The sequence below is a fragment of the Procambarus clarkii genome, chromosome 67 (genome assembly GCF_040958095.1).
Source record: "Procambarus clarkii isolate CNS0578487 chromosome 67, FALCON_Pclarkii_2.0, whole genome shotgun sequence".
In the NCBI taxonomy this organism is placed as follows: Eukaryota; Metazoa; Arthropoda; class Malacostraca; order Decapoda; family Cambaridae; genus Procambarus; species Procambarus clarkii.
This window is the reverse complement of record NC_091216.1, coordinates 22536976-22564337: the sequence shown is the minus strand read 5'-3', so window position 1 is coordinate 22564337 and position 27362 is coordinate 22536976. Positions and strand designations below refer to the sequence as shown.

The 27362-nt window shown below is 41.5% G+C and overlaps 1 protein-coding gene across 2 annotated transcripts; it reads left to right on the top strand.

Annotated features, from left to right (window-relative positions):
* Positions 1-1101: 1101 nt before the first annotated feature.
* Positions 1102-27113, top strand: LOC123767725 (uncharacterized). Of its 2 annotated transcripts, XM_045757672.2 has the most exons (3): positions 1102-8559; positions 15478-15656; positions 17891-27113. In XM_045757672.2, the coding sequence occupies exon 1, from the start codon at positions 3650-3652 to the stop codon at positions 5462-5464; it is 1815 nt and encodes a 604-aa protein (XP_045613628.1). In that variant the 5' UTR covers positions 1102-3649; the 3' UTR covers positions 5465-8559; positions 15478-15656; positions 17891-27113. The 2 variants fall into 2 exon arrangements, with proteins under 2 accessions (XP_045613628.1, XP_045613627.1); XM_045757671.2 differs by lacking the exon at positions 15478-15656.
* The last annotated feature ends 249 nt before the right edge of the window (positions 27114-27362 follow it).

The following is a 27362-nucleotide window of genomic DNA, read 5'->3' as shown; positions in this document are numbered from 1 at the left end:
CCCAGACGGTGTGTCACCCGTGTCACCCCAGACGGTGTGTCACCCGTGTCACCCCAGACGGTGTGTCACCCGTGTCACCCCAGTCGGTGTGTCACAGTATACAACACAGAAATCACAAACACTAAAGCAGGAAAGCCTCAGTATACAAAATGATGAGATGTTTACATGTGATATCAACATATATGGGCAGCACAAAACGTGGACCAGACTGTGCGACACAGTGGTTGCCAGGATCAGGTTGGGTTACCGTTACCTGTGGCAGGTGGCTACAGGTGACGGATCTCCCAATCCTGAGCACTCCAGGTGCAAACTCTGTGAGCAGGAACTGCGGCATGATCTCACGCACTACATCATTAAATAACTGGTCATTAGACCTTTCAGACCAGCTGGTATGAGGTACCTGAAGCATTGCGATTACTTTATCCACTCTAGAGAATAACTCAGCCACAATTTGCCAGCGAAAGGTACTGATAACTAACCATCTTTTGAGATGGGACTGTTAATATGACACAGCTTGCTCTTGACACGAACTATATAACTCGTCACATAGTCTAGGGTAGCTGCGTAAATGCAGATGTATCTAAGTATGTTAATAACAATAACGACAAAACGACCCATCAGTAACCATCGGCGCACGCTGAACCTTGTTGACTTTCACGGATGGTTGTATCTAATCTCCAGGATGCGGGACTTCTGTTTCCTGAATGAATAATTGTTTTAATTCTCTGACCTTCCTAAAGAAGTCATATTTATTATGTTAATTGTAAGACTAACTCATCTTTCTTGTTAACTTGTGCCTCGGTCACCACAGCCTCCATCACCACACACACACCACCACCACACACACACACCACCACCACACACCACCACACACACACCACCACACACACACCACCACACACCACCACCACCACCACACACACCACCACATACACCACCTCCACACACCACCACACACACACCACCACACACCACCACCACCACCACACACACCACCACACACACACCACACACACACCCTTTTCCTTACCTAACATCATTTGTGCAGCTAGTATATTTTTATTTTATGTCTCATCCAGATTTAATTTCAAAATAAAACCAAACTAAATAAATTAGAAATGGGTATGTATAGCTAAGGTACACCCTTACTACTAGGTGAACAGGGGCATTTGGTGATAGTAAATGATCCCATCAGGCAGGGCTCATCACCTTCTCTCATATTTCATGTTCACCAGTGTTTATTTACTTAATAACTACTGGTATAATATCTTGCTATTATAAAACTAATTCTACTATCATCAAACACATATTTACTTCAAGTTTCAAACAGAGAATGCATATATAACTAACACGAATGATTACTCTTCACTAGATTCACTAGCTATAATATTTTGGTCATGTTCCAATATCATAAATCGATCCCAGTGTTATGTAGTAGAGAAAAAATGACTTATATCCAGTTTACGTAAAGCTACGAGTGGTCGAAACCACACTTAAATCCCGGAATGAACTTACGAAGGTTTTTCCACTTAGGGTAGTTAATTGAATACGGACGTAGCCGCCACGAAGGCGCTAAGACGGAAAACGCTCTTAGCTAAGAGGAAAAACCTTCGTAAGTACCTTCCTGAATCCGGCCCCTGTCTAGCTGAGGCCACTAACCCTAGTGGCCTCGACAAGGACAGGAAGCCGGCAGCTTGTCGAAGGTCCCCCCCCCACCCTATTTCGCTTGATGATCTTTTCCAGGTAGATTTTAAAACTTAACAGTTACATTTACTGCTTCGGCGGGTAAGCGGTTCCATGGGTTTATAACTCCGTGGGTGAAAAAACATCTGTTCTCTGTACGTGTCATGACAAGTTGGAAAATATCCTCAGGAACAATGGGGGACTTTTGACAAGCCGCCTTCTTCCTATCCCCGTCGATGCCAGCAGATAGTAGACCTCGGGTAGATTCACGTAAATTTACTTGAGTTTACTCTCTGGTCTCCATCTTCTGTGAGGTGACGGGACGCTGAGAGCCACGACCACAACACCACACTGGCGGCAGATACTCTCACCCAGCACACACACAAGCTGCTGCTGGTGGGGACGTGGAGCTTGTTCCAGGCCACGCTGCTACAGGTCACGCTGCTACAGGGGCACGTTGCTACAGGGGGCACGCTGCTACAGGGGCACGTTGCTACAGGGGGCACGTTGCTATAGGGGGCACGTTGCTACAGGGGGCACGTTGCTACAGGGGCACGTTGCTACAGTGGGCAACAGTGGGCACGTTGCTACAGGGGCACGTTGCTACAGGGGGCACGTTGCTACAGGGGGCACGTTGCTACAGGGGGCACGTTGCTACAGGGGCACGTTGCTACAGTGGGCACGTTGCTATAGTGGGCACGTTGCTATAGTGGGCACGTTGCTACAGGGGCACGTTGCTACAGGGGGCACGGTGCTACAGGGGGCACGTTGTTACAGGGCCACATGCTGCTACAGTGGGCACGTTGCTACAGGCTAAGTTGACGCATATCTGTGGTCAATCACATTACCCGTTAGCTGCTGCAGGGCAGTTGTCATTCTTTATTCTGGTCGGTATTATCCGGTGGGAGTGAACCTTTGGGGACTAGAGGTGTGTGCCCTGGAAGTGTACCCTGGAGGTGTGCCCTAAAGGTGTACCCTAAAGGTGTGGCCAGGGGGTGTACCGTGAAGGTGTGTGTGTCCCATTGGAGCAACTCTGGAGGGGGGAGTGTTCTTCCCCTCTTCTTGGAACAGGAATTTGGGAACCTCCTTTTGGCACCAGTAATCCATGATCTTGTTTCTGCCAACTCTGGCTAATTTGATGAGCACCCCATGGAAGTCCGTCAAATAGTAGTTTATTGAGCACCCCATGGTAGTTCTCTAAGCAGTAATCTATTGAGCACCCCATGGTAGCTTATTGTGCATCGTATGATAGTCCTCAGAGCAGTAGTCTATTATGCATCCCATGGTAGCTTAACAAGGACCTTACAGTAGTCCTGTGAGTATTAGCATAACAGAATTAGAGGGCACAAAATTGTTTAATTATATTTTGGTTTGGTGTGGGAGTGTAACTTTCATGTACTTTTGAATCAAATTATAAAGGTATAAATGGTTATGGAACCTTTGTAATTTGCAATACTCTAATTGTAATGGATAATGTTACAGTGTGCTGTATATTAGGATAAAATCTAATATAACTTGTAATATCTTGTAATAAGTAATACCGTGTGCACTACATCAAATATTGCAGTTTTAAATGTACTCACAAAGTTTACATTGCATAATTCTTTCTTCATTATATTTATCTACTACAGTAGTAGCAGCGTTTAGATATAGTGTGAGAATTTCAGATATCATATATAAAAGTGGTGTGTGTCTTGCTGCATATGTTAATTAAAGATCTCTCAGTATGGCTCATTTTTCACAGTCCAATATGTAATGGCATTTCCTCATTTGTGGTATAAGACAGTTAAAAGTAGTGCTTATCCTTGTCGCTGATTGCCTAGCTTTAGTTTACTTGTCTGTTCTGTGCCTGGCTAGCTGTTTCATTTTAGGGTAATATTGCAAACTTCCTTAAAGGCTGAGTGAAAGGACACAGTGGAAGCTGTTCCTTCAACTGTTGTACCATATACGGACAACTTTAACAGACATGGACAGAGAATATTACGCGTTGTGTCAGTATTCAGGATGCCAGGCAGAGTTAGTAGATGCTGATGATCATCAATATTGTTTACGGCATGCATCCTGTTGGGTGCAAGGTTGGTTTCATCCTAGGTTATGTGAGGTCTGTGGCAAGTTGGTGTCTTCCCTTATTGATCCTCCATCAAGGTGGCATGCTTATAATGCAGCCACCAGGCTATGGGATAGGGCACAGAAATATAGGAGGTGGCGGTTGCAGTTTCAGGGTGAATCTGTGGCAGCCCAAGACCAAATCTTCATTGATAAAGACTTGGAAGCTTTAATAGAGACGACATGTGCTTCATGTTCTAAAGAGAGGAAGTATTCTTCCCATTCATCATTCTTTAATCCCTCGTCTGTGCAGTGCAGGCAAGCAATTGGCTCGAATGGCTTCAAACAGGCTAGGGCCTCGCTTACTGGCCAGAAGAAGAGAGCGAAGCGACTCAAGGTTTGTGTAGACAGGAAGCAAGACTTTAGGTCATCATACCAAAAATCTGCTAACTTTAAGAGACCCCAAGTTCCAGATAAAAATGAGCTTTACAGCTCTTTGGAGCCAAAATTTCACTCTGATACCTCCTGGGAAGGCCAGAAGGCTAGAAGGCAGGGTAAAAATGTTGAGCCTTTTGGTCCTAGAGCAGAAGAACAGTCGTTAGATTATTTCACTCATTCCTCACTTGTCAGTTCAAAAGCAGGTCCTTCCTATAGAGGAAACGAGATTCTTCCAACTATAGAGGCTGATGCAGATCATTGGGTACCATTAGAACCATCTTGGGTTCTGGAGATCAGAGATGAAGGTACTTTCCTGCAGGTGGGTAAGGTCTTCTATGCCCCAGCACAATACGAGCTTGACAGGTCCTGGTTCCCTCCTCGAGTTCGCTTCTTTCCCTCTTCAGAAGATCCTGTGCAGGATGATAAAGATTCTGTGCTAGATGCTAAACCTGTACTAGAAGCTGAAGAACCTATGCAATGCACTGAATCTATACTAGACACAGAGGGTCCTGTGCTCAATTCGGTTCAAACACCCCAGCTACCAGCTGCTAAAGTCAGTAATGATTTGAATTCATGCAAGTCAAGAAACGAGCAAGTGCCATCATCTTCTTGGCTATCAAACTATTATTTGTTCTCAAACAGCAAATGGCAGTCTTTTTGTCGTTCCCAGGATGTAGACTGGAAGGAAGTTGCTTCTGTTTTTAATGCTGCCTTAGCAGGCGAGACACTGGAGCTCCATACTAAGGTCCTCCATGCGCCTTCCCTTGCTAAGGACATAGCTTCCAGTCAGTTGCATGTGCAGGTGGCACCATTGTCACAGCAGCTTGTTGCGGCAGATTTTGAGGCACGCCAACGCTTGTCTGAGGTAATCAGGGTAGTTACTTCACAGAAATTAGATTTAGAACAAAAGAGTGATGCTTCACAGGCACTCACACCTTTGCGAGATGCAATTACTGATTTCTTTGCTGCTCGTTTTGCTTGTCGTAAGTCAGTGCTATCTCAATTTCAGGATTCACGGTTAATTGACAGTCTCCTTCATTCTAGTCCATTTAGTGTCTCGCTTTTTCCTGATGAGGAAGTTAAGAAGATTCTTAACCGAGCACGTTCATCTGGTCGGCGTCTCTCCCAGATCTTTCGGTTAAGATTAGTGGGAGGGTTTCCTCCTAGGAAGGCAGTCGCAAAAGAAGTTCAGCCAGTTGACCCCTTGATAAAAAATAAAGTATCAGCATTTCATGATCCCTTGAAAGAATTGGTGTCAGATATTCCAGTACAGGATTCCTTAACAGACAGAAATTAAAATTTTGGAGCAGGCAGATTTTGCTAAGGCATGTTAAAAAAATATGGCAAGTTGCCAATTGACAGGAAAGGTATTCTAGTGGGGGGTAGAGTTCAAGCTTTCAGAAATGTCGGGACCAGAGATTCTTGGGCTAGTAAGATGACAAAAAAAGGGTCTTAGTTGGCATTGGTGTTCTGAGGCTCCTGAACATCCAATAAGCAGCCATCCTCGCCACTTATTCAGCTATATATCAAAGATGCTAAAGAAGGGTATCATTTGCAGGACTTAGTCTTTGTGGGTTCAATCTTTCCTAAACCTAGTAGAGAAGAAGGCAACTTCCAAAAAAAGTATGATTCTAGATCTGAAAATACTCACATACCAAGTGTCAAGTTTCAACTTACACCACTAGAAAGAGTCAGGCAGCTGCATATGGACCATGATTGGTTGGTGCCTATTGAAATTCAGGATGCTTACTGGCATATATCTATTAATCCTGTATTCCGAGATTACCTCGGGTTCATAGTGGAGCTAGAAAGTTACCACTTCAAAGCACTTCCGTCCAGCTTGAGCTTGGCACCAAAAAATTTACAAAACTTTAACAGACTGATGGTCGAGGAACTTGAGACCAAAGGCATTCATGTTCTGGCCAATCTAGATGAGAGGTTGGTCTGGGCCCCCAATAGAAAACAGTGTGCCGTAGCCATTCACAAGTGCTACAATATTGAGGCTTCCTGGTCAATTTGAAAAAATCTTGGTTACCATTATCTCGGACATTAACCTGGTTAGGTGTAACATGGAATACAACATTTGCTTCCTTCTCTTCAACAGCCAACATTCAAGCGTGTTCATGCTCATCTGCGCCTTTTTCAAGGCCGCCGTTTTGTAACTCGCAAAGATTTAGAAAAACTTGTAGATAGGTTGAATGTTGCATGTGTTGTTTACCCTTTAGGTCAGGTGTGACTAAAGGAACTACGAAGATATCTCGGATTCTTTGCTCATCAAGAAAAGCGAGAACTGCTGGTCCACTTACCCAAAGCATTGAGATCCTTGCTTGAGAAGTCATTTCCACCAAAAGTTTTTCAGGGTTTTGTTCCTTGGAGGGCCACCACCTCCATCACTGGAGATCTTCACAGATGCTTCTCCCAATGGTTGGAGTTTTGTACCCAGTCTTCATCACACAGGTCAAGGCTCTTGGCAGTCAACCTTAGCTCAAGCCCTTGCTAATATCAGTGTCATGTGGATTGCCCTCAAGAGGATTGCTCCCCAAAGATCATCTTCCATTCAAGTTTATTCAATCAACATTACTGCTGTCAATTATCTAAATAAAGCGGGGGGGGGTTCAACCTGGGGGCCCTTTCTCTGTAGCACTGGATATTGGTCATAGCTCGGTTTCTGGCGTCTCATGATATGCTCCTCAATGCAGTCCATATTAGAGATGATTATGGTGTTTTTGCAGATGAACTGTCTTCTTTCTGTCTAATTTGGACGCAGTGGAAGTTAAACACTGCATCATTTCATTGGATTTATCACTCATTTGGCACTGCTCTAGTGGACCTCTTTGCAACAGCTTGGAATTACAAACTACATGAGTTTGTGGCTCCCTTCTGAGTATGCAATGCAGTTACAATAGATGCCTTGGGGGTTAGACTGGAATCAGTGGGATGTAATTTATCTTTTTCTTCCAGTCCAGATTCTGCAAAAGGTTTTAGAGAAAATAGGAAGTTTTACTGATCGCACAATCTTAATTGCTACTTTTTTGCGACTCCCAGCCCTAGTTTCCATTCCTGCTACCTAGATGCCCATCTCCTGTCAAAATTCCCGACCCTATTCTCACTCAGAAGATTGGGAGACTCGTGTATTCGACCTGTCCAAACCTTTGTGCAGATCTTCATGTGTGGAGTTCTTAAGTTTGATATACAGTACAGTGGAACTTGAATTTGATTACTGTGCTGTAATTGGGTGCTCTATCCATTCCATTAAATCTGTAATACTGCACTCTGCATTTAAATCAAACTTTTGTTACTTTTTTGTAGCAAATTTATACATCACAGAACACATATTTGCACTCACATGATGTATAAACAATGCAGTTTTAAACCTTTTTGATCAACCTTATCTTTGATTCAGTGTCAGCAGAATATAGGTAAAGAATACTGTATTGTATAGGAAGACAGTATTGTTTAGAGAGAGGAACTCAATACTAAATACCATCTTCATCTTGCTGAGCAGCACTTTTGGAACCATTTCAATTATTCCCAGAGATTAACTATTTCCAGTCCTTGCCCAAGGACTCTAGGGTCTGCATGAGTGTGTGCAACCCTTTGGTGTAAACTGTGCAAGAGCTGGAAAAGTATACACCGTGTGAAAAGTTTTATACAGTACAGTACATATATATTTTTCTGAAAGTTTTAATGCTGAGATGAAGTGGTCATGAGAGATAAGTAAAGCCTTTGACCTTTAATGTTATAACACATTTAAATTTGCGTTGTTATTATTGTTTTACGTATTAAAATTTTAAAGCTATTGGTCAATCGTATAATAAAAATAAAGTTTGCATAAAAAGTATGGTTGACCCCAGGAGACCCCAGGAATTGAGGGTTGAGGTTTAGATCCTGTCTTTCAGGATCCAAATCATCATTGGATCAGGATCCAATGACAATTTCAATTGTAATTCTATGTCCAGTGCCATCAGCATTATTTAACTGCCTCCAAGTACTCCACTTCTGAGAATCTGTTTCTAAATGCACATACAGTACTGTACTTGGTTCCTCCTTCATTACTGTAAAGCACCTGTCTCTTGGGTGATCCATTCCATAGTAAAAAGTTAGCTACAGACCTATGCTAGTGTCCATAACCTGTTTATATTTGATACTTTTTATAATTTTATTTTTTTTCAATCACTAGTTTTTATGGTTTCTGGAGATCAAATTGTATGTATGTTGCCCATTACTTGCCCAAGATTTCTTGTTTTTGCTGCTGCCGTATTGCCATCAGGCAACTTCCTCTGAAGATAAATCAATTCTCCCTGTGAGGCAGTCTGTATGAGAGCAGTGGCACCTGGTTGTAGTGAAGCCTCGTGACCATGAACGTCATCATGTTGGTTCACTGCAGCATTGGTAAGTTCTTCCAACTTTGAGATGTTTTGTATATAATGGCTACTGTTTGTAGAATAAGAGTACCTAATTATTAAGTTCCAGTGCTTGGCCTTACAATGTTTGGCCTTTGAACTGAAATTCGATCATACCAACTCGCTATTAGACGATGTCATTTGTAAAAAGACTTATATTTTCATCATGTTAATTAACTGAATTAACATAAATTTCTAGTAGTGATTTCCCAGCTTGGATCATTCTTTTGATAATTACTTTCTCAACCCTTAAGCTGCTACAGCCTTAATAGCCATTAATACCCATGTGCGCAAGAAATAAATAAAATTCAATTTTTTTTTTGTCATATAAAAGTGTTCATTTGAGTTCCCTGACCATGGGGGGTGGGGGAATCGTAGGTGACATTTTGGCCGCAATAGGTCGAGGAAGTCTGGCAAAATTGAGATGTTGACAGTAATCGTCGGAGGCGGTCAGCTCCGCCCGAGTTGTCAGCCGGGAGTTGCCACAGAGATATTATTACCTAATTATTTCATTGTCTCTGATTTATTTTTTCTTAGTTTTTTGCAGTAATATTATTCAATGGTGTGTAGTGTGATATATTTATATAATAAAATGTGTGAACCATTACTGTGTGTATACTCAAAAGTATGGTGTGCATATTAGTGATTCAGTTATTATGTTCATAAATTAATAAACAAATAGTTTTGCTGTTATTACACTATATACACAGGTTATATATATAAGTATCTGCAAGTTTTGTTCACCATAATGAACCACTAAGTTGGTATGGTGAGTCAAAACAACGAGGAGTGGCCACCTCACACCAGCCAGCAAACACCGCAACCTTCCCTCCCTCATCAACACCTCACATGTCAACATTTCTGTGGGAAGCCCCATCAGCTCCCCAGAGCTAACCAGACTGATATGTAACTATTAGCTTTCTGGCATCAAAGTGCATTGAGTTCTTGCCTACTGGGGACCACAAGCCAGAACCTGGCCCCCCCCCCCCCTCCTCAGAGAGGCACGAGGAGTAATGGCCTATAGAAACCCCTGTGTGGTTGGAAGCATTTTATGTCTGCCATCGACTGGGTCTGGCACCCAGAAAGATAGGCGCCTCAAAACAAACCCCTATTCTGGTGAAAGTATTGTTACTGAAAGGCAAACGAGTGGACAGAACTCCCCAGGTGAAAACTAGCAAACTAGTTTGCTAGTTTTCCGCAAAAACTTTCCGCTTTTTAGTTTTCTGCTGTCCGGTCGGCCGAGCGGACAGCACACTGGACTTGTGATCCTGTGGTCCTGGGTTCGATCCCAGGCGCCGGCGAGAAACAATGGGCAGAGTTTCTTTCACCCTATGCCCCTGTTACCTAGCAGTAAAATAGGTACCTGGGTGTTAGCCAGCTGTCACGGGCTGCTTCCTGGGGGTGGAGGCCTGGTCGAGGACTGGGCCGCGGGGACACTAAAAGCCCCGAAATCATCTCGAGATAACCTCAAGCATGACGTCATCATCATGTCGCTGCACTGCCGTCTTCACAACCCCCCTGTCCGGAAGGGGGGGGAGCCCCAGACCCCCGCGCCTGTGATCAAACCGGCAGTTCTTGGCTGATGTGATACTGGCTGGTCGGGTGCCTCTGGCTCCAGTTTTGTTTTCAGTTAATGTACCTTGTGGCGTGATCTCTCTCTACAGGTGGTGTGAGAGCCAGGTGTAATAATCTATGGTACTCGAGCTGCATGCACTTAGGGTTTCCTTCCCTAGGTGCCCAGTAAGTACTGCCCTTGGGGCTTAGGGCCACCTTCCATAAGTCACCTTGGTGTCTACCTCCGCTGTGTCTTTTACTGCTTGGTACTTGGCCGCCCTTTTAGTCAGCTGGGGTTTTGTTGCCCTCGTTTGTTTGTTTGTTCTTGTGGCTCCTCTGGGTAGGAGGTAGTTTTCTACCCCGAACTAGCCAGGATATCACTGGTAGGGGTGCAGGATACTGCACAGCTAGTTATCACTACTATAGCTGCCGGCTCTGTTCCGCCTGGGTACGTTGTCCTCTAGTGGGGTTTTTCTTTTGTTTTTCTGCCAGGTTGGGGAGTCTTGGTTGCCCCCTATTTATTTTAGGATCCTTCTCTTATATACCAGTATATAGGTGTTTTGGTGGTGCCCCCCTCCCCCCTCCTTGGTCCTCGTGAGTGGACACGTCCTGGGGATCTAGCTTTAGAAGTTTGCCTGGTAGTTTTGGGCGCTGGTTTGCAGTACCCTGCCTGGACTTCCCTTAGTGTGTTACCAAGACTAAAGGCCCTGGGAAACCCCATGGGGGCTTTTTGGTCTAATGGATGTGACCCTTGAGTCCCTCCTCACTTTGTGCGAGGTTGATGGTTGCTCTGTCCCCTTGTCTCAGGGTGACACTCACCAGTTGTGCCTCTGCCATGCTGCCTGTAGGATCGGTGGTTCTTTTAACCCGGAGTCGTGCGACGTTGTTGTTGTTGGTATGTGCTTCAGTTCGCCCTCATTACTGATCATGCTCTGATGGTGCAGGCAGTAGCTGCATTGCATGCTAGGTTCTGGTTGCTGCAACGCAGTGGGTTGGTTGCTTCCCCGAATGAGTCGAGACTGCCCCGTTTTGGTTTTAGGGACCCGGGTTTGGGGGTGGAAGTTACTTCGCCTTTGGTACCTTCCACCCTTCCTTCCCCTTCTGTTGTGCGTCCGGTCCCCCCCCCCCCCCACTCCCTGGCTTTCGGCTCCGACCCTTCTGCGGGTTTGGAGGTGGAGTAGGGTCTAGTTGGTGTTGAGACTCAGGAGGTTTGGGGGTGTCCCCTTCTGGAGTGGTGGCGGAGGCATTCGGGCCTGCTCCTCCTGCTTATGCGTATGGGTCTGACCAGTGGGTTCCCTTCCTTAGTTTTTTTTTTTTTTTTTTTTTTTTTTTTTTTTTTTTTTTTGCTGCCCCGGCATTTTCTTTGTAAGGCCATGGCTTTGGGGGAGGGATGGCTCGGCTTCGGGTCCTTGGAATGAGGTTCCCGGGGCGGGGGAGGGGTTGACTTGGGCCCCGTTGGTTCCCGCCTACATTTTTATACACTCGGGGCGGGGCTTGGTGTTACATGGAGAGGGGTTCTCTTCGCTCCCTCCACGTACGAATTGGAATTGGCATCTACCCCTCCCCAGGTGCAGTTCCGTGAACCCGTGGGTTCCTCGGTCCTGTCTTCCGGAGGTTTTCAGCTTCCCACGTCCCTTCTCATGTGGTGCTGGATGCCCTTGCGGCATACTTCCTGTGCGACCTGGATTCTGCCTTCGTGATGGATCCATGTTTGTTCGTGAATGGATCTTTGTGTTCGTACTGGGTTCATTGTGAAGTTCTGGAGTTGTTCTGGTTTGCAGACTGCCCGCTCTTCTCATTGGAAGCTTGGCACCCGTTCTGTTGGTCCCGCGCGCTTGCGTGGAGGGGGACTCAGACGGCATTGCAAGTTCCTTCGTTGATGTTCCTGGGCCTTGTCGGGCCTGTCTCAACTTCGCGTAGGGAAGTGAGCGACGACCGCCTCCTGGGTTAGGTCCCTGTTGTTTTCATCTTTTGGTAGGTAACTCCGGGGAGCCGACGGGGATCCCCCCAGAAAACCAGCGTTGAATGTAATGAAACGCCATTTTCTGGGTGAGACCCGGAGGCTACCCAGCATCCCTCCCTCCCTCCCTCCGGTCGGTGGTGTTTTCATGTGTTTTTGACATCCAGCATAAGAACTGCCAGTTGGATCGCCAGTGCGTGGGGTCTGGGGCTCAACCTCCCCCCCGTCCTGTGAAGGGGGGGGGGCGGCGCGGCAACGTGATGACGTCATGCTAGTTTGCTAGTTTTCATTTGGGGGAGTTCTGTCCACTCATTCAGCTTTCAGTAGCAATATTTTCACCAGAATAGGGGTTTGTTTTGGGGTGCCCATCTTTCTGGGTGCCAGACCCAGTTGATGGCAGACATAGAATGCTTCCAACCACATGGGGTTTCTATAGGCCATTGCTCCTCATGCCTCTCTGAGTTGGGGCCAGGCTCTGTCTCATGGTCCCTGATGGGTAAGAACTCCATGCACTTTGACTGATGCCAGAAAGCTAATAGTTACATATCAGCCTGGATAGCTCCGGGGATCCTTCAGATCTCGCCCAGAAAATGGCGTTTCATTACATTCAATGCTGGTTTCCTCCTCCCACCATACTGTTTTTGCTTTTATTCACTAGATACAGGCATTATATATAAGTATCTACATATTTTGTTCACCATAACTGTACAGCTAAGCTGATATGATGAGTTCAGACAATAACAGAAGTCGCCACACAGTCAGGATCCCTCCCTTCCTCCCTCCTTCACAAAAATGGCTCTTCCCAACATACTCCTTTTGCTGTTATCACACTATATACAGTGGAACCTCGGTTTTCGTATTTTTTGGTTCTCGTACTCAATTTCTTTGAAAAATTTGATTCGGTACTCAATGTTTGCCTCGGTTTTCGAAGTTTGTTTATACACGTACAGATCCACCGAGTGCGTGGCACTTCAGTTTACCAGTGTCTCCCGCCTAGTGATGATCACGTTTGAATTCTTTATGAAGAATTTCATGGGAAAAACAAGAGATCATTCATAGTGAGATAATGTGATGTCTCACTACAAACAAGTCTTAAAATGTACAGAAAAACTAGTGTCTATAGACAGATTCTTAGTAAGACAAGCAAGCAGTGAACCACGACCAGGTCCTAGTGGTATGCCTGCAAAACAAGAGAGAGTACCCCAGAAATGTCATCACTGCTTTTATAATGGAAGGGGACTTCCCTTCCAAACACTAACTCCTCTCCTCCTCCCCTTTCCTCACTGTCTTCCATACGCCAACAAGTAGTAGTAGTAGTAATAGTAGTAGGCATCCTTCAGTCTCGGAAGACTATGGAGTTCATGGCGCAAAGCCTGGGTAGGTAGATATGGAGAAGAAGCCGTCCCCCCTCTCCACGTTGCTGAAATTATCCAATAGAAAGGCAAATGCCAATACACATGGTTCCAGCAACGCCAACAAGAGTCCTCAATAAAGGTAAGGTACCTAAGAGGTTTATATTCTGTATAAAATGTATTTTTTAGTTAATATATTTGGGGGTGTGGACCAGATTAATTCAGTTTACATTATTTCTTATGGTAAAATTTGTTTTGGTTTTCGTACTTCCTTTTGGAACGGATTAAATACGAAAACTGAGGTACCACTATATATACACATTATATATAAGTACTGTATCTACATTTGTATTCACGAATACATATATATAATATATATATACATACATATACATACATACATACATACATACATACATACATACATACATACATAAAGGACTCTGTAGGACCCCTAAAATATGAGACTAACCAAGTTATATTGGATGATAAAAGAGCAGCAAACACTCTGAATGAATACTTTACATCAATGTTCACACTAGAAAGATTGAACGACATCCCATCACTCACACAAATGTTTGAAGGAGGTGAAGAGAATGAATTAAAGGATATACCCATTACATGCGACACAATTAGGAAAAGTATCGACAAACTAAAAGAGTCAAAAGCCCCAGGTGTGGATGGATTTCAATCCAAAGTCTTAAAGGAACTGGCAAATACATTATGCACCACTGAAACTCTTTTTTTTAGAAAATCCCTGAACAAAGGGATAGTTTCCCTGGATTGGAAATATGCAAATGTTACCGCTATTTAAAAAAAAAAAGGCAGAAAGAGCTCGTCAGAAAAGTACCGTCCAGTCAGCTTGACATCGCACATCTGCAAGCTCATGGAGAGAATCCTAAGGGAGGGAATCATACAACATCTCACAGAGAACAATCTTATAGAATCAATGCAACATGGGTTTGTTAAAAATAGATCCTGCCTCACTAACCTGCTCACATTTCTGGAAATAATAACCGGCTATTCAGACAAAAGACTTCCAGTATATGTAGCTTACATGAACTTTGCTAAAGCTTTTGACAAGGTACCACAAGACTGGCAAGGAAATTACAGGCACATGGAATAAATGGGAGAATACATACTGGAATGAATAAAACAGTGGTTAAAACATAGAAAGCAAAGGGTCGTGCTAAATGGGAATGAATCTGGAGAAATGTGCTAAATAGGGTGCCACAGGGGGGGTCCATTTTGGGGCCAACCCTTTTTGTCATATACAGTACATCAATGACATAGATGAGAATATTTCAAACCACATCTTCAAATTTGTAGATGACACTAAGATTTATAGTAAAGTATGAAGTGAAAGTGGTGTTGAGATCTTACAGAGAACTCAATGAACTCCACAAATGAACTCCTACATGAACTCCACAAATGGTCAGATGACTGGCAAATGCTTTTGAATGTCGATAAATGCAAGACCTTGCATGTGGGGCATAACAATCCATGTCACAATTACCAAACTGACAGCACTACCTTACAACAGATAGATGAAGAAAAGGACCTTGGAATTAGAATCCAACATTCATTAAAAGTTGCACAACAAGTGGGAGTGGCAGTGAAAAAAAGCGAACCAAACCCTGGGAATAATCAAGCGTACTTTTACCTTCAAGGAAAAAAAGTGGTCGTTCAATTTTATAAGTCTCTGCTGCGCCCCCACCTGGATTATTGCATCCAGGCATGGAGACCTCATCTTCAGAAAGACATAGCTGCTCTGGAGAGGGTAACTGGGTAACAAAAATCATACCAGATCTTGGTCATCTCTCGTATCAGGAACGGTTGGGGGTTACAGGGCTAACACCACTGCAGACCAGACAGGGTAGATCTCATAGAAACTTTCAAAATACAGTACTAAACAATTTGGACGATGTTGATCCGGACACTTTCTTCAAAAGGTCAGAAATACACAAACAAGGAGCAACGGGTTCATGCTTGACAAGCCACAATGTAGGACATAAAACAGGAGATTCTTTTTCATCCATAGGATTGTAAACCTGTGGAATCGCCTTCCCGCCAAAGCCATGAACGCCAAAACTCTGCTGGGTTTTAAAATACTGTACAGCTAGAAAAGATCATTAGGGCAAATGGAGGGACCTTTGACAAGCCGCCAGCTTCCTGTCTTCATCGAGGCCACTAGTATTAGTGGCCCTTGGGTATTTTCAGGTAAATATACATATACTGGTACATACACACATGCACACACACATACAGTGTGGTGTATGTGTGAACACTGCTTCTCGTCGGATCAGCGAAGTTAAGCAACGTTGGGTTTGGTTAGTACTTGGGTGGGCAACCACCTAGAACACCAAATGCTGTTCGCATTAATTTATTTTTGAGCCCAATGGGCTCGGGAACCTGTACACCAGTTGATTGACAGTTGAGAGGCAGGACCAAAGAGCCTAAACTCAATCTCCGCAAGCACAACTAGGTGAACACACATATACACATACATTTATGTCTCCTACTTTGACAGAGTAAGATAGCTGCTATAGAAACTAGTGAGTTATTAAGCACTTAACCACTGAGGGTGATTAAGATGCTTTTACAAGCTCAGATTATAGTTACATCGCAAACATTGTATAACTGATGCATTACATAGTCAATCTTGGGTACAAGTCCAATACAGTATATCAAGTGTTCCAGTATTCATATAGTAGTTATAGAGTTCAGCATACCTCAGCCCAGGAGGGCGAATGTCAGTCAGTATGGTACATTCTACAATATAATGTTCAAGGGAATGCATGTTTTCTCTTTCACAGAGTTGACACATGGTGTATTCGACATTTGTGTTTTGAAGCTGCCAGATACAGGGATACCTCTGTTTAAGTTTAATCCATTCCTGGAGACAGCTTGTAACCCGAAAACTCGTAAACCGAAGCTAATTTCCCCATAAGAAATAATGGGAAATGAATTACTTCATTCCTGTCTACCCGAAAACTTTACTTCAAACTAAATTTTATACCTATTTCATCCAAATCTACTCTACAAAAGTATGTTCAAGTTATTACTTACCCTTGCTGATGACTCCTGTTGGCATATAGAAGATGGTGAGGAGAGGGGAGGAGGAGAGGTGTTACTGTTTGGAAGGGGAGTCCCCTTCCATTATAACATCAGGCAGTAAAGATTTTTCTGGAGTGCACTCTGGCACGTTTTGCCTGCATACCACTAGGTCCTGGTTGTGGCTCACTGCTTGATTTTCTCACAATGAAACGATCCATTAAAGATTGTTTTTCTCTTCTTTGCAACACTTGTCTGTAGTAAGACATCACATTGTCATTTAAAAGGTCAATGCATCGGCCTGCTATAGCTTTATCTGGGCGAGTTTTTTCAACAAATCTTTGCAGTTCTTCCCATACTTCACACATTTTCTTAATGAGGAAGGGACATCCTCTACTGCCTCTACTCACAACTATTTTCTTAGGTTGAACCTTACCACTGGCTTTCTTGGGACCCATGGCGAGATATATAATAACAACTTTTATGCTCAAATGGTAAAAAATCCAACAAAAAACTGTAAATCCTTGTGAAGAATTCAGGCGGGATAGTCACTGAGCACAAGGCACTGGTAAACTGAGGCATGATCGCCGTGCCACCACACGCTAGGTTAGCCCGTACGCGTATCAACAAACTCGTTACCCAATGCAATGCTCGTATCTCATTGCAAATTCTCCGAACAGATCGGCTCGTAACCGAAAAACTCGTAAACAGGGACGCTCATAACCCGGGGTTCCACTGTACATCTATATCCCAGGCGTATTCTGGCAACTATAACATCACATTGCCAAGTTCTTGCTCTATTAGTTCCATATATGAATGTCTTCTCACGATATTTATCAAAATGTTTAATGCTACAACTTTCAGGTCTTTGTGAATTTGTTAGGTCAGTAAGATTTTCATTAGATATTTGTTTAAGTATTCTCTGTCACTGCTAATGAAACACCCATATCAATGTCTACTACTGGTCTGCAGTAGTCTGCTACAGGCAGACTACTGCTACAGGCAGACTACTGGTCTACTACAGGCAGTCTTTGCAAGCATATCAACAGTGTCATGCTTTGAGATGCCAATGTGTGATGGTATCTAAAGGAATTTAATTTCAAATCTCTTTTTCTTTAGCAGCTAAAACATTCATTTGAATATCACTATTTTCTGGTTGATACTACTATGCGCATTCAATGCAAGGAGTGCACTCTGCAAGTTACAGTATGCAAGTCCACTGCCTCTGTCTTTTAAAAATTCAGTAGCAAGGTATATGCCTGCAAGTTCGGTTTGAGTTGTACATGGGGTGGTAGTCAAAGTAGCCCATGAACTTAACTATTCTGCTGTAGGGTTGATATGAATAAAAAAAAGTATTGATGGCCTATACAGCTATTAAGTAAACTGCTTTTTGTATGCAGAAAGTGGCCACGTCACTGTAATTATCCTGAGGAGGAGGAAGTGACCCATCGTGCATCACAGCTGGAGGTGGTGGAGAGGATGAAACAAGTCGACGACAGAAAATGTTTGTACGCAGGTTGCCTTATTTAAGTGTAGATAAAAGTTCAACAAAATTATATGCAGACTGTTGAAGCATGTGGAATCATAACAAAATATGTACAACAGTTTTGAAATTAATGCAAAAAATTACATTTGTAATTGATACTATATTGCACCCCAGCCAGTATACCAGTTTTGTAGATTGGCATTTTTCTCCATAGGCATTTACTCTAGAAGTAAATGCCTATGGAGAGTAGGTAGAAAATATTTAGATGCTTGTCCAATTAAAATTACTTGAAAGTGATTAAAAAAAAAAAAAGTGCAAGGTGACCATATTTGGGTATCTACGATTCAGGTCGGCAAATGATGATGTGTCCATCCCTTCCCCAGCAGAAGCTAATGTTGGTTTCATGATTCTTCCCAACCACCAACAGTTGATAATGTCTGTTAAAAAATGCTGCACATTTTTTGCCACAAAAAAAAAATAAAAGAAAAGCTTATGATTTTATCATAGCAATTTTTGTACTTTTATATTGTATTTTTGTTATACTTTTCCAATGAAGACTTAGCATTAGTAAAAAACTTGTTTCTGAGGTGCTTCAGTCAGCGGTTCCCTCCTATAAGATCCCAATTCCTTAATTGTGTGGTCAGGAGGTGCAACATGCAACAAAGGGTCTACTAGGGATTCTGGAGCTTCCCTGCAGGGTCATGTTGTGCAGTGGGGATTATTGGAAAATACTTAGACTGCTCTGAAAACTGCTGTAGGAAGATCTTTTCACCAGCTAATTCAAAGTTTTATTAAGCTCTCATTTATGATCCCAACTGAGCTCAAAATGAGAGCATACTACCATGACTGGAATGTCTGGTCCAACCCACCACTGATCATAAGTAATTAGCACCTCACTTTAGGGTTCACTGAACTGAGCCAGTTCTTGTGCTGTTCAAAAAGGAGCTTTACACAAAAGCAATCTTACATCAGAGTTCTCATATTTGGCAACACCCTCATATAAAAAGTTTGAAATTGATAAGAGAAATATATGAAACTGGATTGACGTACACATGTTCTGAAGGATGATGACCAAGAATGTATTGATTGGATGATATTTTTCAGCCGAGATACATCATGAAATGCAGAAATCAGCTTACGTGTCAACCCAAAAGGCGTCATTGGAAGGATAGTCTAACAAGGGTAACATGTTGATGAACTGCATGGAAAAATTTAAGACTAGCTCAAATTATCTTGTAGAAAATAGCAGAGAACACTGTAAAGGCATCCTGATTGAGAGATAATCTCAACTATTCTAGCTGGAGTGCACAATGTCCACCACAAATGCATCTTTGTTCTGGATTAGAGTTGTGGTGCCAAGTGACTGCAAAGTGTTCCACCTGAGATCCTGGTGGGGTAAGGTGATAATGATACATGCTCATCGTAGCTTGTATAAGAAGCCACACACTCCAGTGGGGCCTTTGAGAATGGTGGCTGTTGAGGCAACTCAGATCAGTCCTAGTCAAGTTAACATCTGTGAGGGCTTGAGCTAGGAATTCAGCCAATTCACAAAGTAGGACATCTGTAACACTGCTAATGTCTGATCTCTGGCTAGCTTGCACTGTCAGGTCCTGGGAATCCAAATGAGCAAGTGGTTGAGATAATTCAAAATTGGATGTACTGAAACTCGCAGAGCACCAGCCTGGTAAATCTGAAGGTGCTGGGTGTGAGATTCATTCTGAAAAGAAGACTTCCTGAAATTGACACTCGTTTTCATAACACAAAACACCGCTAAGTCCTTGAACTTGTGATGTACAGAAACAGGCTAATAAGCATCCTGAAGGTCAAGGAAAATCATGTACTTTGTCTTTGGTCTGAATGTCTTCTCAGTGTGGTCATCCAGCAAGTCAGATAAGGAGTTGTTTTTTACCACTGGGAAGAGGAAAATTGGAGACCTCTCATCAACATATGGAGATATGATTACAGGGTAGATGGATGCTCTTAGCCAAAATACCCTGGTTGGATGAGGGCACTTTACCCAAGTTAAACTCCTGGATAATCCAAGCCCAGGAATCCCTGACCTAAGTGTGTTATAGTGTGGAAGGGATTGTGATTCAGGCATTGTCAGTGGGGCTTCCCATGCAAGGCTATGGTTACCTAGAAACCATATGGTCTCATATACCTTATGGTCTCATGGTTACCTAGAAACACCGGACATTTGCACAAAACAAGCCCCTGCAAGAAAACAAGCAAACATGCTACACAATAAACAAGTTTGAAGAATGTATACAAGGTGATTTAACTTTTTGAAATCCAAGGCAATCAACAATATACTTGGATAAGTTGGTGAACCTATAGGGTGAGTCAGATGCTGCTTCCTGGTGGCACGAGGTGGGTTAGACAAAGCAACCAGCTGTTATAACACCTGTTTAGTGACTATATAATGGCAAGAAAACTTGAAAGGGATTAGATATTTTGAAGAAAGACATTCCGAGGCTTGAGTACTCTGTCAACTCCAGTAGTAGTTCAATATAACCCTGACAAAGTATGCCTGAAGATTCCATTTGGCATTGTGCTGTATGTTGCACCTGGTTGACTTCACTGTCTGTGCTCAGTGACATGGTGGGAGATTAGTGAGGGAATATACCCAAATGTAAGAGCTTAGGAAAATTTTGATGGAACCAGACAATATTTCAGCAGCTTCATTAATATATATATATTTGTTTTTTTTTACTGAATTAAAATCTCGTGTCAAATTTATAAATATTTTATCCTGTTATTGCTATAAGTATTAAGTATAATAATGGAGAGTAGCAACTATAAGAGGAACTTGTTTTAGTATAAGGCAGTATAAACTACAGATGATGCTTAACCATGTGCTTAATTTCATTCACCTGGGCCCTAGGAGACTCGAATCTCCGACCCCACGCATGTGAGGCAAAAGCTCTATCAACTGAGCTATGAGTAGTCTGAACAAAGAAAGATTCCAGAAGCTGGAATTTACAACTTTCTCCGACTACTATTGAAGCCCAGAGGAATTGGTGATCCATGCCCACTTTATATAAATTGTCATGGAAAGTCGAAAATTCCAGCTTGGCAGCAGTAGTTGCTGCTGGAATCATTCCTTATTAGGACTACTCAGCCCAGTCGATAGAGCTTCTGCTTCACACGCGTGGGGTCAGCGATTCTAGTCTCCTAGAGCCCAGATGAATGAAATGTTTATTTCCACAGAAGTATGGATGACAATTTAATGTGCTTAATCTTGTGCCAGCAGCCTGATGGTCAAAATCTTTTGTAGTATTGTTGGCTCAATGTAAATAATTTTGAAATATGTTGCAACAAAAATCTACTTTATAAATGACTTAAGAGATGAAAATTATCATTTTGTTTTTTTACCAAAAATATATTGACTATTCTTGAATTCACAACAGAATGTAATATTATGTAATAATTATGTAATATTAATATTATTCAATATTGAGTTTTAATATTATGTAATATTATTAAATTCAACTAATACATCTCATTTTTGTCATGGATTCGACCAGTCTGTTTTAAAATGTGATGTATTAGTACAAATCAAACCATCCTAATACTGTATTGGCATTTCTGGGCATTGGCCTCAATAGGTTAGGTGGGTTGCTTGGGTTTGTATGCTTCTGGTTAGGTAAAGCAGATGCATATATTCGTTTTGTAGTGGCAACTTGAGAGAATAGGCTGGTATTTCATTAATGCATGGGTACTTTGGTTATTGGGTATTAATGATAACTCTGGAATACATTTACAGTATCTTCAGTGCTGGGTTCTCAACATTACAAGATTGTAAAAGTGTTCTGGAGACATACCCAATACATCTATTCACTATCTGCAATTAGTCTGGAAATAAGAGTGGATCAGGGTCACAACTTGTGCTCATTTTGAAATGTTTTCCCGTTTCACCTCTCTGTACCCTGAAGCATTTAAGTTAGTGAATTTGTTAACAGTTTTTCATAATTTTGTATGTACGTACAGTACTTAGCTGTTAGGGGTGACAGACCTTTTCGAGACAAATGATAATAGCTTTTATATAAATTCTGAAATTAATCTATATACAGTATAAAAATTAAATATTGCCTTTAAAGGTTTTGTAATCATTGTACTTAGGCCTTTTGAGTCCTATTTATTGTGATGGGTACAGTATCAAAATACCCATCCATCCTCCATAAACTATTGTACCTGTAGCTACTAAGGATGGAATATATAATATAAGAAACTGTGGTACTTCCCCCCCCCCCCCCCCCAAAAAAAAAAAAATCAGTTTATACTATTTCAACTCAAAAAGGTCATAAAAACCATAATCATGATTTTAATCCGACTTGTCCTAGGCCAAGATAAGCCATTTTAGGCCTAACATGCAATCTCGTTCTTACTTTAGTACACGTACTATACTTTACCCAGGAAAAGGTAGGATCAGTTGTTGCCTTCTTTCTTGGGTCATGTGCAAAATTGATGGTACAAAACATGGACTTGGGTGCAACAATCCATGTTTTGAAAATTCCAACCATAATAGCTGTCATTTATGGAGGACCGGCTACAAAATTCTGACAACTTGTGTATTGGTCACTCATTTTGTGAATGTTGTCAGTCCAAATAGAATATTTCATGATACCTGGTACTGATAGTGATTTATGCAAACATACTATTAACTAATGCTGTTGACTTTTGGAGCATTTCAAATTTTCAGCAATTTGTGATAGGTGACTAGGACTCAAAAATAAGTGTCATTATGCTGCTACTATTACTGAAGGCTAACATCCATTTGCACAGAAAATTATATATTGTTTCCTTTTAAAAGCAAATTTCATCTAAAATATATGGATCTTTCAATAAAACTGGCAAACTGCTAGATGTTACTACTGCTCAGCATAGACTTGACTATAAGTATCTCTGGGAATTTGCATTACTGTAATTGCTGATGTAGACCTAATCAAATGTAAACTGTCAGTATAATTATTCACATTTGAAAAGATATATGAATTTAGAGATAGCTTTATAACAAATGCTCAAGATGTGTAAATATTTAATTCAAATTATCTACTACCAAAATTTCCCGGTTTGGTGCCTTCTTTTGGTAATTACTTGCTACCAAAATTTTTAGCCAAATATTCCCAATTTGCTAACTGTGGGTAATAAAAGCAGGTGATTGTAACTTTTCCACCATCACCCACTGGATGGTGGAAAGGGAATAATGGTGTATAGGGCCAGATCTAACTGCTTTTGGGCCTTATGCCAAAACTGCTAAATAGGCCCCACCCTCTGGTCTGAGGGTGGGGCTCATTTCATTCTCTAAGTTTTGGAGCAATGCCAGTGCTGCTTTGCTTTTAACTTTTAATTTATGTTCTTGAGACTGACTCAAATAGGTTTTGGATGACATTGATATCTGCAATTGCCCAAGAAACAAAACAAACAAACAAAAATTACCCCAAATTATAAGACTGTACCCCACATTTTAACTGATATTACTCCAAAACTACCTCTGATTAACTAGAGAACTTGTCATTATATCATTTAACTACTTATAGGTATATTTGTGTTCTCATGATCTATGTGATGCCATGGTTATTCTACCAGTAAGCCCATGGCATATTAGGGCCCATGACATATTAGGACTATTGGGTAATCTGGCCCTGCTGGTGTACATAAGCAAATCAAATTATGATTACTAGCTTGCCATATATATGTAAGTTACTTAGCTTGGATACTGTACTTGTGATAATTCTTTAACCCATTGTTGATATAATAATTAAACTGCTTAACTAGTTTATCAAAATTTGCTTAGCTAAATGAATTTTTGGGGGTTAAATTTCTGTTCCCATTATGTGGCTCTGTGACCTTTCCACTCCTGCCCAAATAATGGATATGGGGTCCACTACTGCCCACAAGATGGATATGGGGTACATAATAAATTAATTATTGCAGTCTCCGTGGTGTAGTGGTAAGACACTCGCCTGGCGTTCCACGAGCGCTATGTCATGGGTTCGTATCCTGGCCGGGGAGGATTTACTGGGCGCAATTCTTTAACTGTAGCCTCTGTTTAACGCAACAGTAAAATGTGTACTTGGATGAAAAAACGATTCTTCGCGGCAGGGGATCGTATTCCAGGGACCATAGGATTAAGGACTTGCCCGAAACGCTACGCGTACTAGTGGCTGTACAAGAATGTAACAATTCTTGTATGTCTCAAAAAAAAAAAAAAAAAAAAAAAATGTAAATGGTACATTTACAAAACCTGACTTCGGAAACAATTTTGCCACCTCTACATGCATTACAGCAGTGTGTGCGCATGCCTGGGCATTATTATACAGGGATTATTATGTGCTGCAATTTATTCTACAGTATTAGAAATCAATATGTAATATTTTACTCATAAAGAAATTACAATGTGATTATCCATGAGAAAATCAGTTGGAGCCATAAAGAGGATTGGAACCTGCACCCTGGATACTCTGAAGCACACCTTAATGCATTGGATGACAATATGCTACAAAAATAATGTAACTTGGGATTCACCTGAATCCTTTAGGGTGCAGGTTGTGTGAAATCTTGATTTGGTGCCAGGTGGATACCTCAGGACCCCCTAGAGGATTCAGTTGGATCACATGTTACATTACTTATGAAGCATATTGTGGGTCATTGCAGCCCAAGCTTGGGCACGTGCACGAGCTCGGGTTCCAGACATATCACCACAGCCCCCTTTCATCCGAGGCCGGCATCCTTCAAGACCAAACAGAAGGAAGAGTTAGTTAATTAGTTATATTGTTAATTAGAATTGTTAATTAGTTATATTATTATAATAATAATTATAATAATAATTGTTGCACAGTAATTACTAATTATTACTCTTCCTTCTGTTTGGTCTTAAAGGATGCCAGCCTCGGGTGAAAGGGGGCTGTGGCGATCTGTCTGGAACCCGTAGGTGCGGGGCTCGGAAGTTCACCTCCTGGGGCTCATGCAGCTCAAGCTCTGCTTTGGGAGGCTGGGGTGGTTCTTTTCTGGCCCTGACCACGGCGGTCTCCGGGTTTGGAATACCTGAACCTTCTTTTACCAACTTCAAGGTTAACTCCAGAACTGGAGCCCCTAGGGCAGTTCGTTGTTGCCGTCAACCTCGTTCTGACAGCTCCTGTGACGGCACTGGAACCAATCGTATTGACGTTTGCCTTTTGGAGACTTTCAGCGCCATGGAGAGGGAGGACCTGCTGTTTGGGTGACAGCTTCTCCATATTAACTTACCCTGACTTTGCGCCTTGGAGAGGCCACTCCAGTCCGATGGCCAGAGCACAACTCCATAGTCTCCTATGACTGATGGATGCCTACATATATATATGTGGGTCATGTGCATAGGAATACCCAGCGTGTAGACTCGAATCCTCCTCATGGCTCCAACTGATTTTCTCAATATTTGATTATTATATTTACAAAAATATAACTGATATACAGTAGTTCTTTTTTATATTTGATGGTTATATTCAGGAAAGAAAAGTTATCCATTGGCAGCAATAGTAACACTTGACTGCTATATACTGCCCACCATGTAGTATACCATAATAAATGTTACGGAAGTGGTAAAGTCCTTGCTACTTATAAAAGAACATGCAGAATTGTGTCCCTTCAATATTAATTCCCTACTAGTTATAATCCTGAGAACCTAGTTGTTCAGGAAATTAAAGTGTTCTAGCAAGCTTAGTTTCCATGAACAATTTTTTGCGTATTTTATCTTATATCAAGTTTTGAATCATTTGACTTAATATGCAAGCCAAAAATAAGCTGCTTTGATACAGTGAGCATAGTGAAAAATGTTGGTAATATAATCAGTAAAAGAATTAGATATGAAAATCTAAATTAAAAAGTACTGTAATGTGGAAAGAGAGATCATATAAAAATAAATTTAGTTAGTCCTTTGATACCCTAAAGTATACAGTATATACAGACATTATAGACATTATAGGTATAATTTGTAGTATAAATTTCCACTTGATCTTCATACTATGTTGAGTGCTGGTCTAGTGTGTGTGTGTGTGTGACCTGTACACACAGTAGGTTGTAAAATATTTCAATATTGTATTTGCAAAATGTACAAGAGGTTGCATTCATGACTCGAGATATTTTATAAAGTTGTATCATTTATTAGTGCTGTATGTTTAGCAACGTCAGACATTTATTGTACTGTATTTAGATTCATATGTATCTCCAATCACTTATCATTCTTGATTTAATTCCCAATTGATTTATAGTACTATTACTGACTTGATGTGATTATTATTTGTTCATATTCACCTGTAATATATTTATTTTTGCAGTCAAGTAAATACAGTACATTGATGTTTGTGGCTTCTGGTTACACTGAGTTTATTGCACATTTGTTTGTTTTTTGGTTGGTAGCTTGTAGATTTTTTAAATTACTACATCATTACTTCCATGAAATGGAGAAATGCAACTTGATGTAGCGATACATTGCTATGAGAACAGATAATTGAGGTGTCTATCTTGGGTATAAAACAAACTATGACAGGCAGAGTGCTACATTGATTAGGTTACTAAAGGCTTCATGTACAGTGGGGTGTAGACACGGCTCGACCAGTAGGTGATAATGACAAGGAAATTAATCCTAAACTCCCTCAAAATTTATTATGGTGGTAACAGAACTGAGAGCTAATAAGGCCTACCTGCTTGTTATCCTTGTAACAAAGATCACTATTGGGTATTCCCACAAATGTATATATTTTGTGTGTAGCTTGTGATGGGGTTCATTCAGTATGTCATGTCATTATTTCACACAGTTTCCCACTGTTGAGGACAGGAAGCCTATTACGAGGAAGTCCTGGATAAGTCTAAACCAATGGCTGATCTTTCCTTGGATGTGACCCCCACAACAGTTGCCTAACCCCTAGGTACCTATTTATTGCTAGGTAAAAAGAATAATTGGGTGTAAAGAAACTTCCCCGAATATGTATGGATCGCATAGTGTAAATGACTGTTTTATTAGGCTTGAATTAGCTTCAGTTACAATTGTGTGAACCAGTTGTGTGTAAGAGAAATGGGACTACTGACATGATATACTTTGGCATTATTAGTTGGCTTTATACTGATAAGATATAAATATATATTGATGCTCAATTAACTTCATTTGTTTTATTCTTCATTTAAAATGTTATGTTTACTTGTGTACATTAGGAAACATTTTGTAGACCTGCTTTTGACTGTTTATGAAACATTTTATAGATCTGTTCTTGACCCTTGATGAAAGTCAACTTGCATATAAGGATCATGCAGAACTCTGAGGGTTGATATTTGAAGCCCTCCAATCTTGAGCATCATACAGTATGTCCATTACCTGTAAATAGAACGAGTGCTCTGCCCTAATTCTATTT

Excerpts from the sequence above, each read along its gene's own strand:
- LOC123767725 (XM_045757671.2), top strand. The coding sequence starts at position 3,650 with ATGGACAGAGAATATTACGCGTTGTGTCAGTATTCAGGATGCCAGGCA.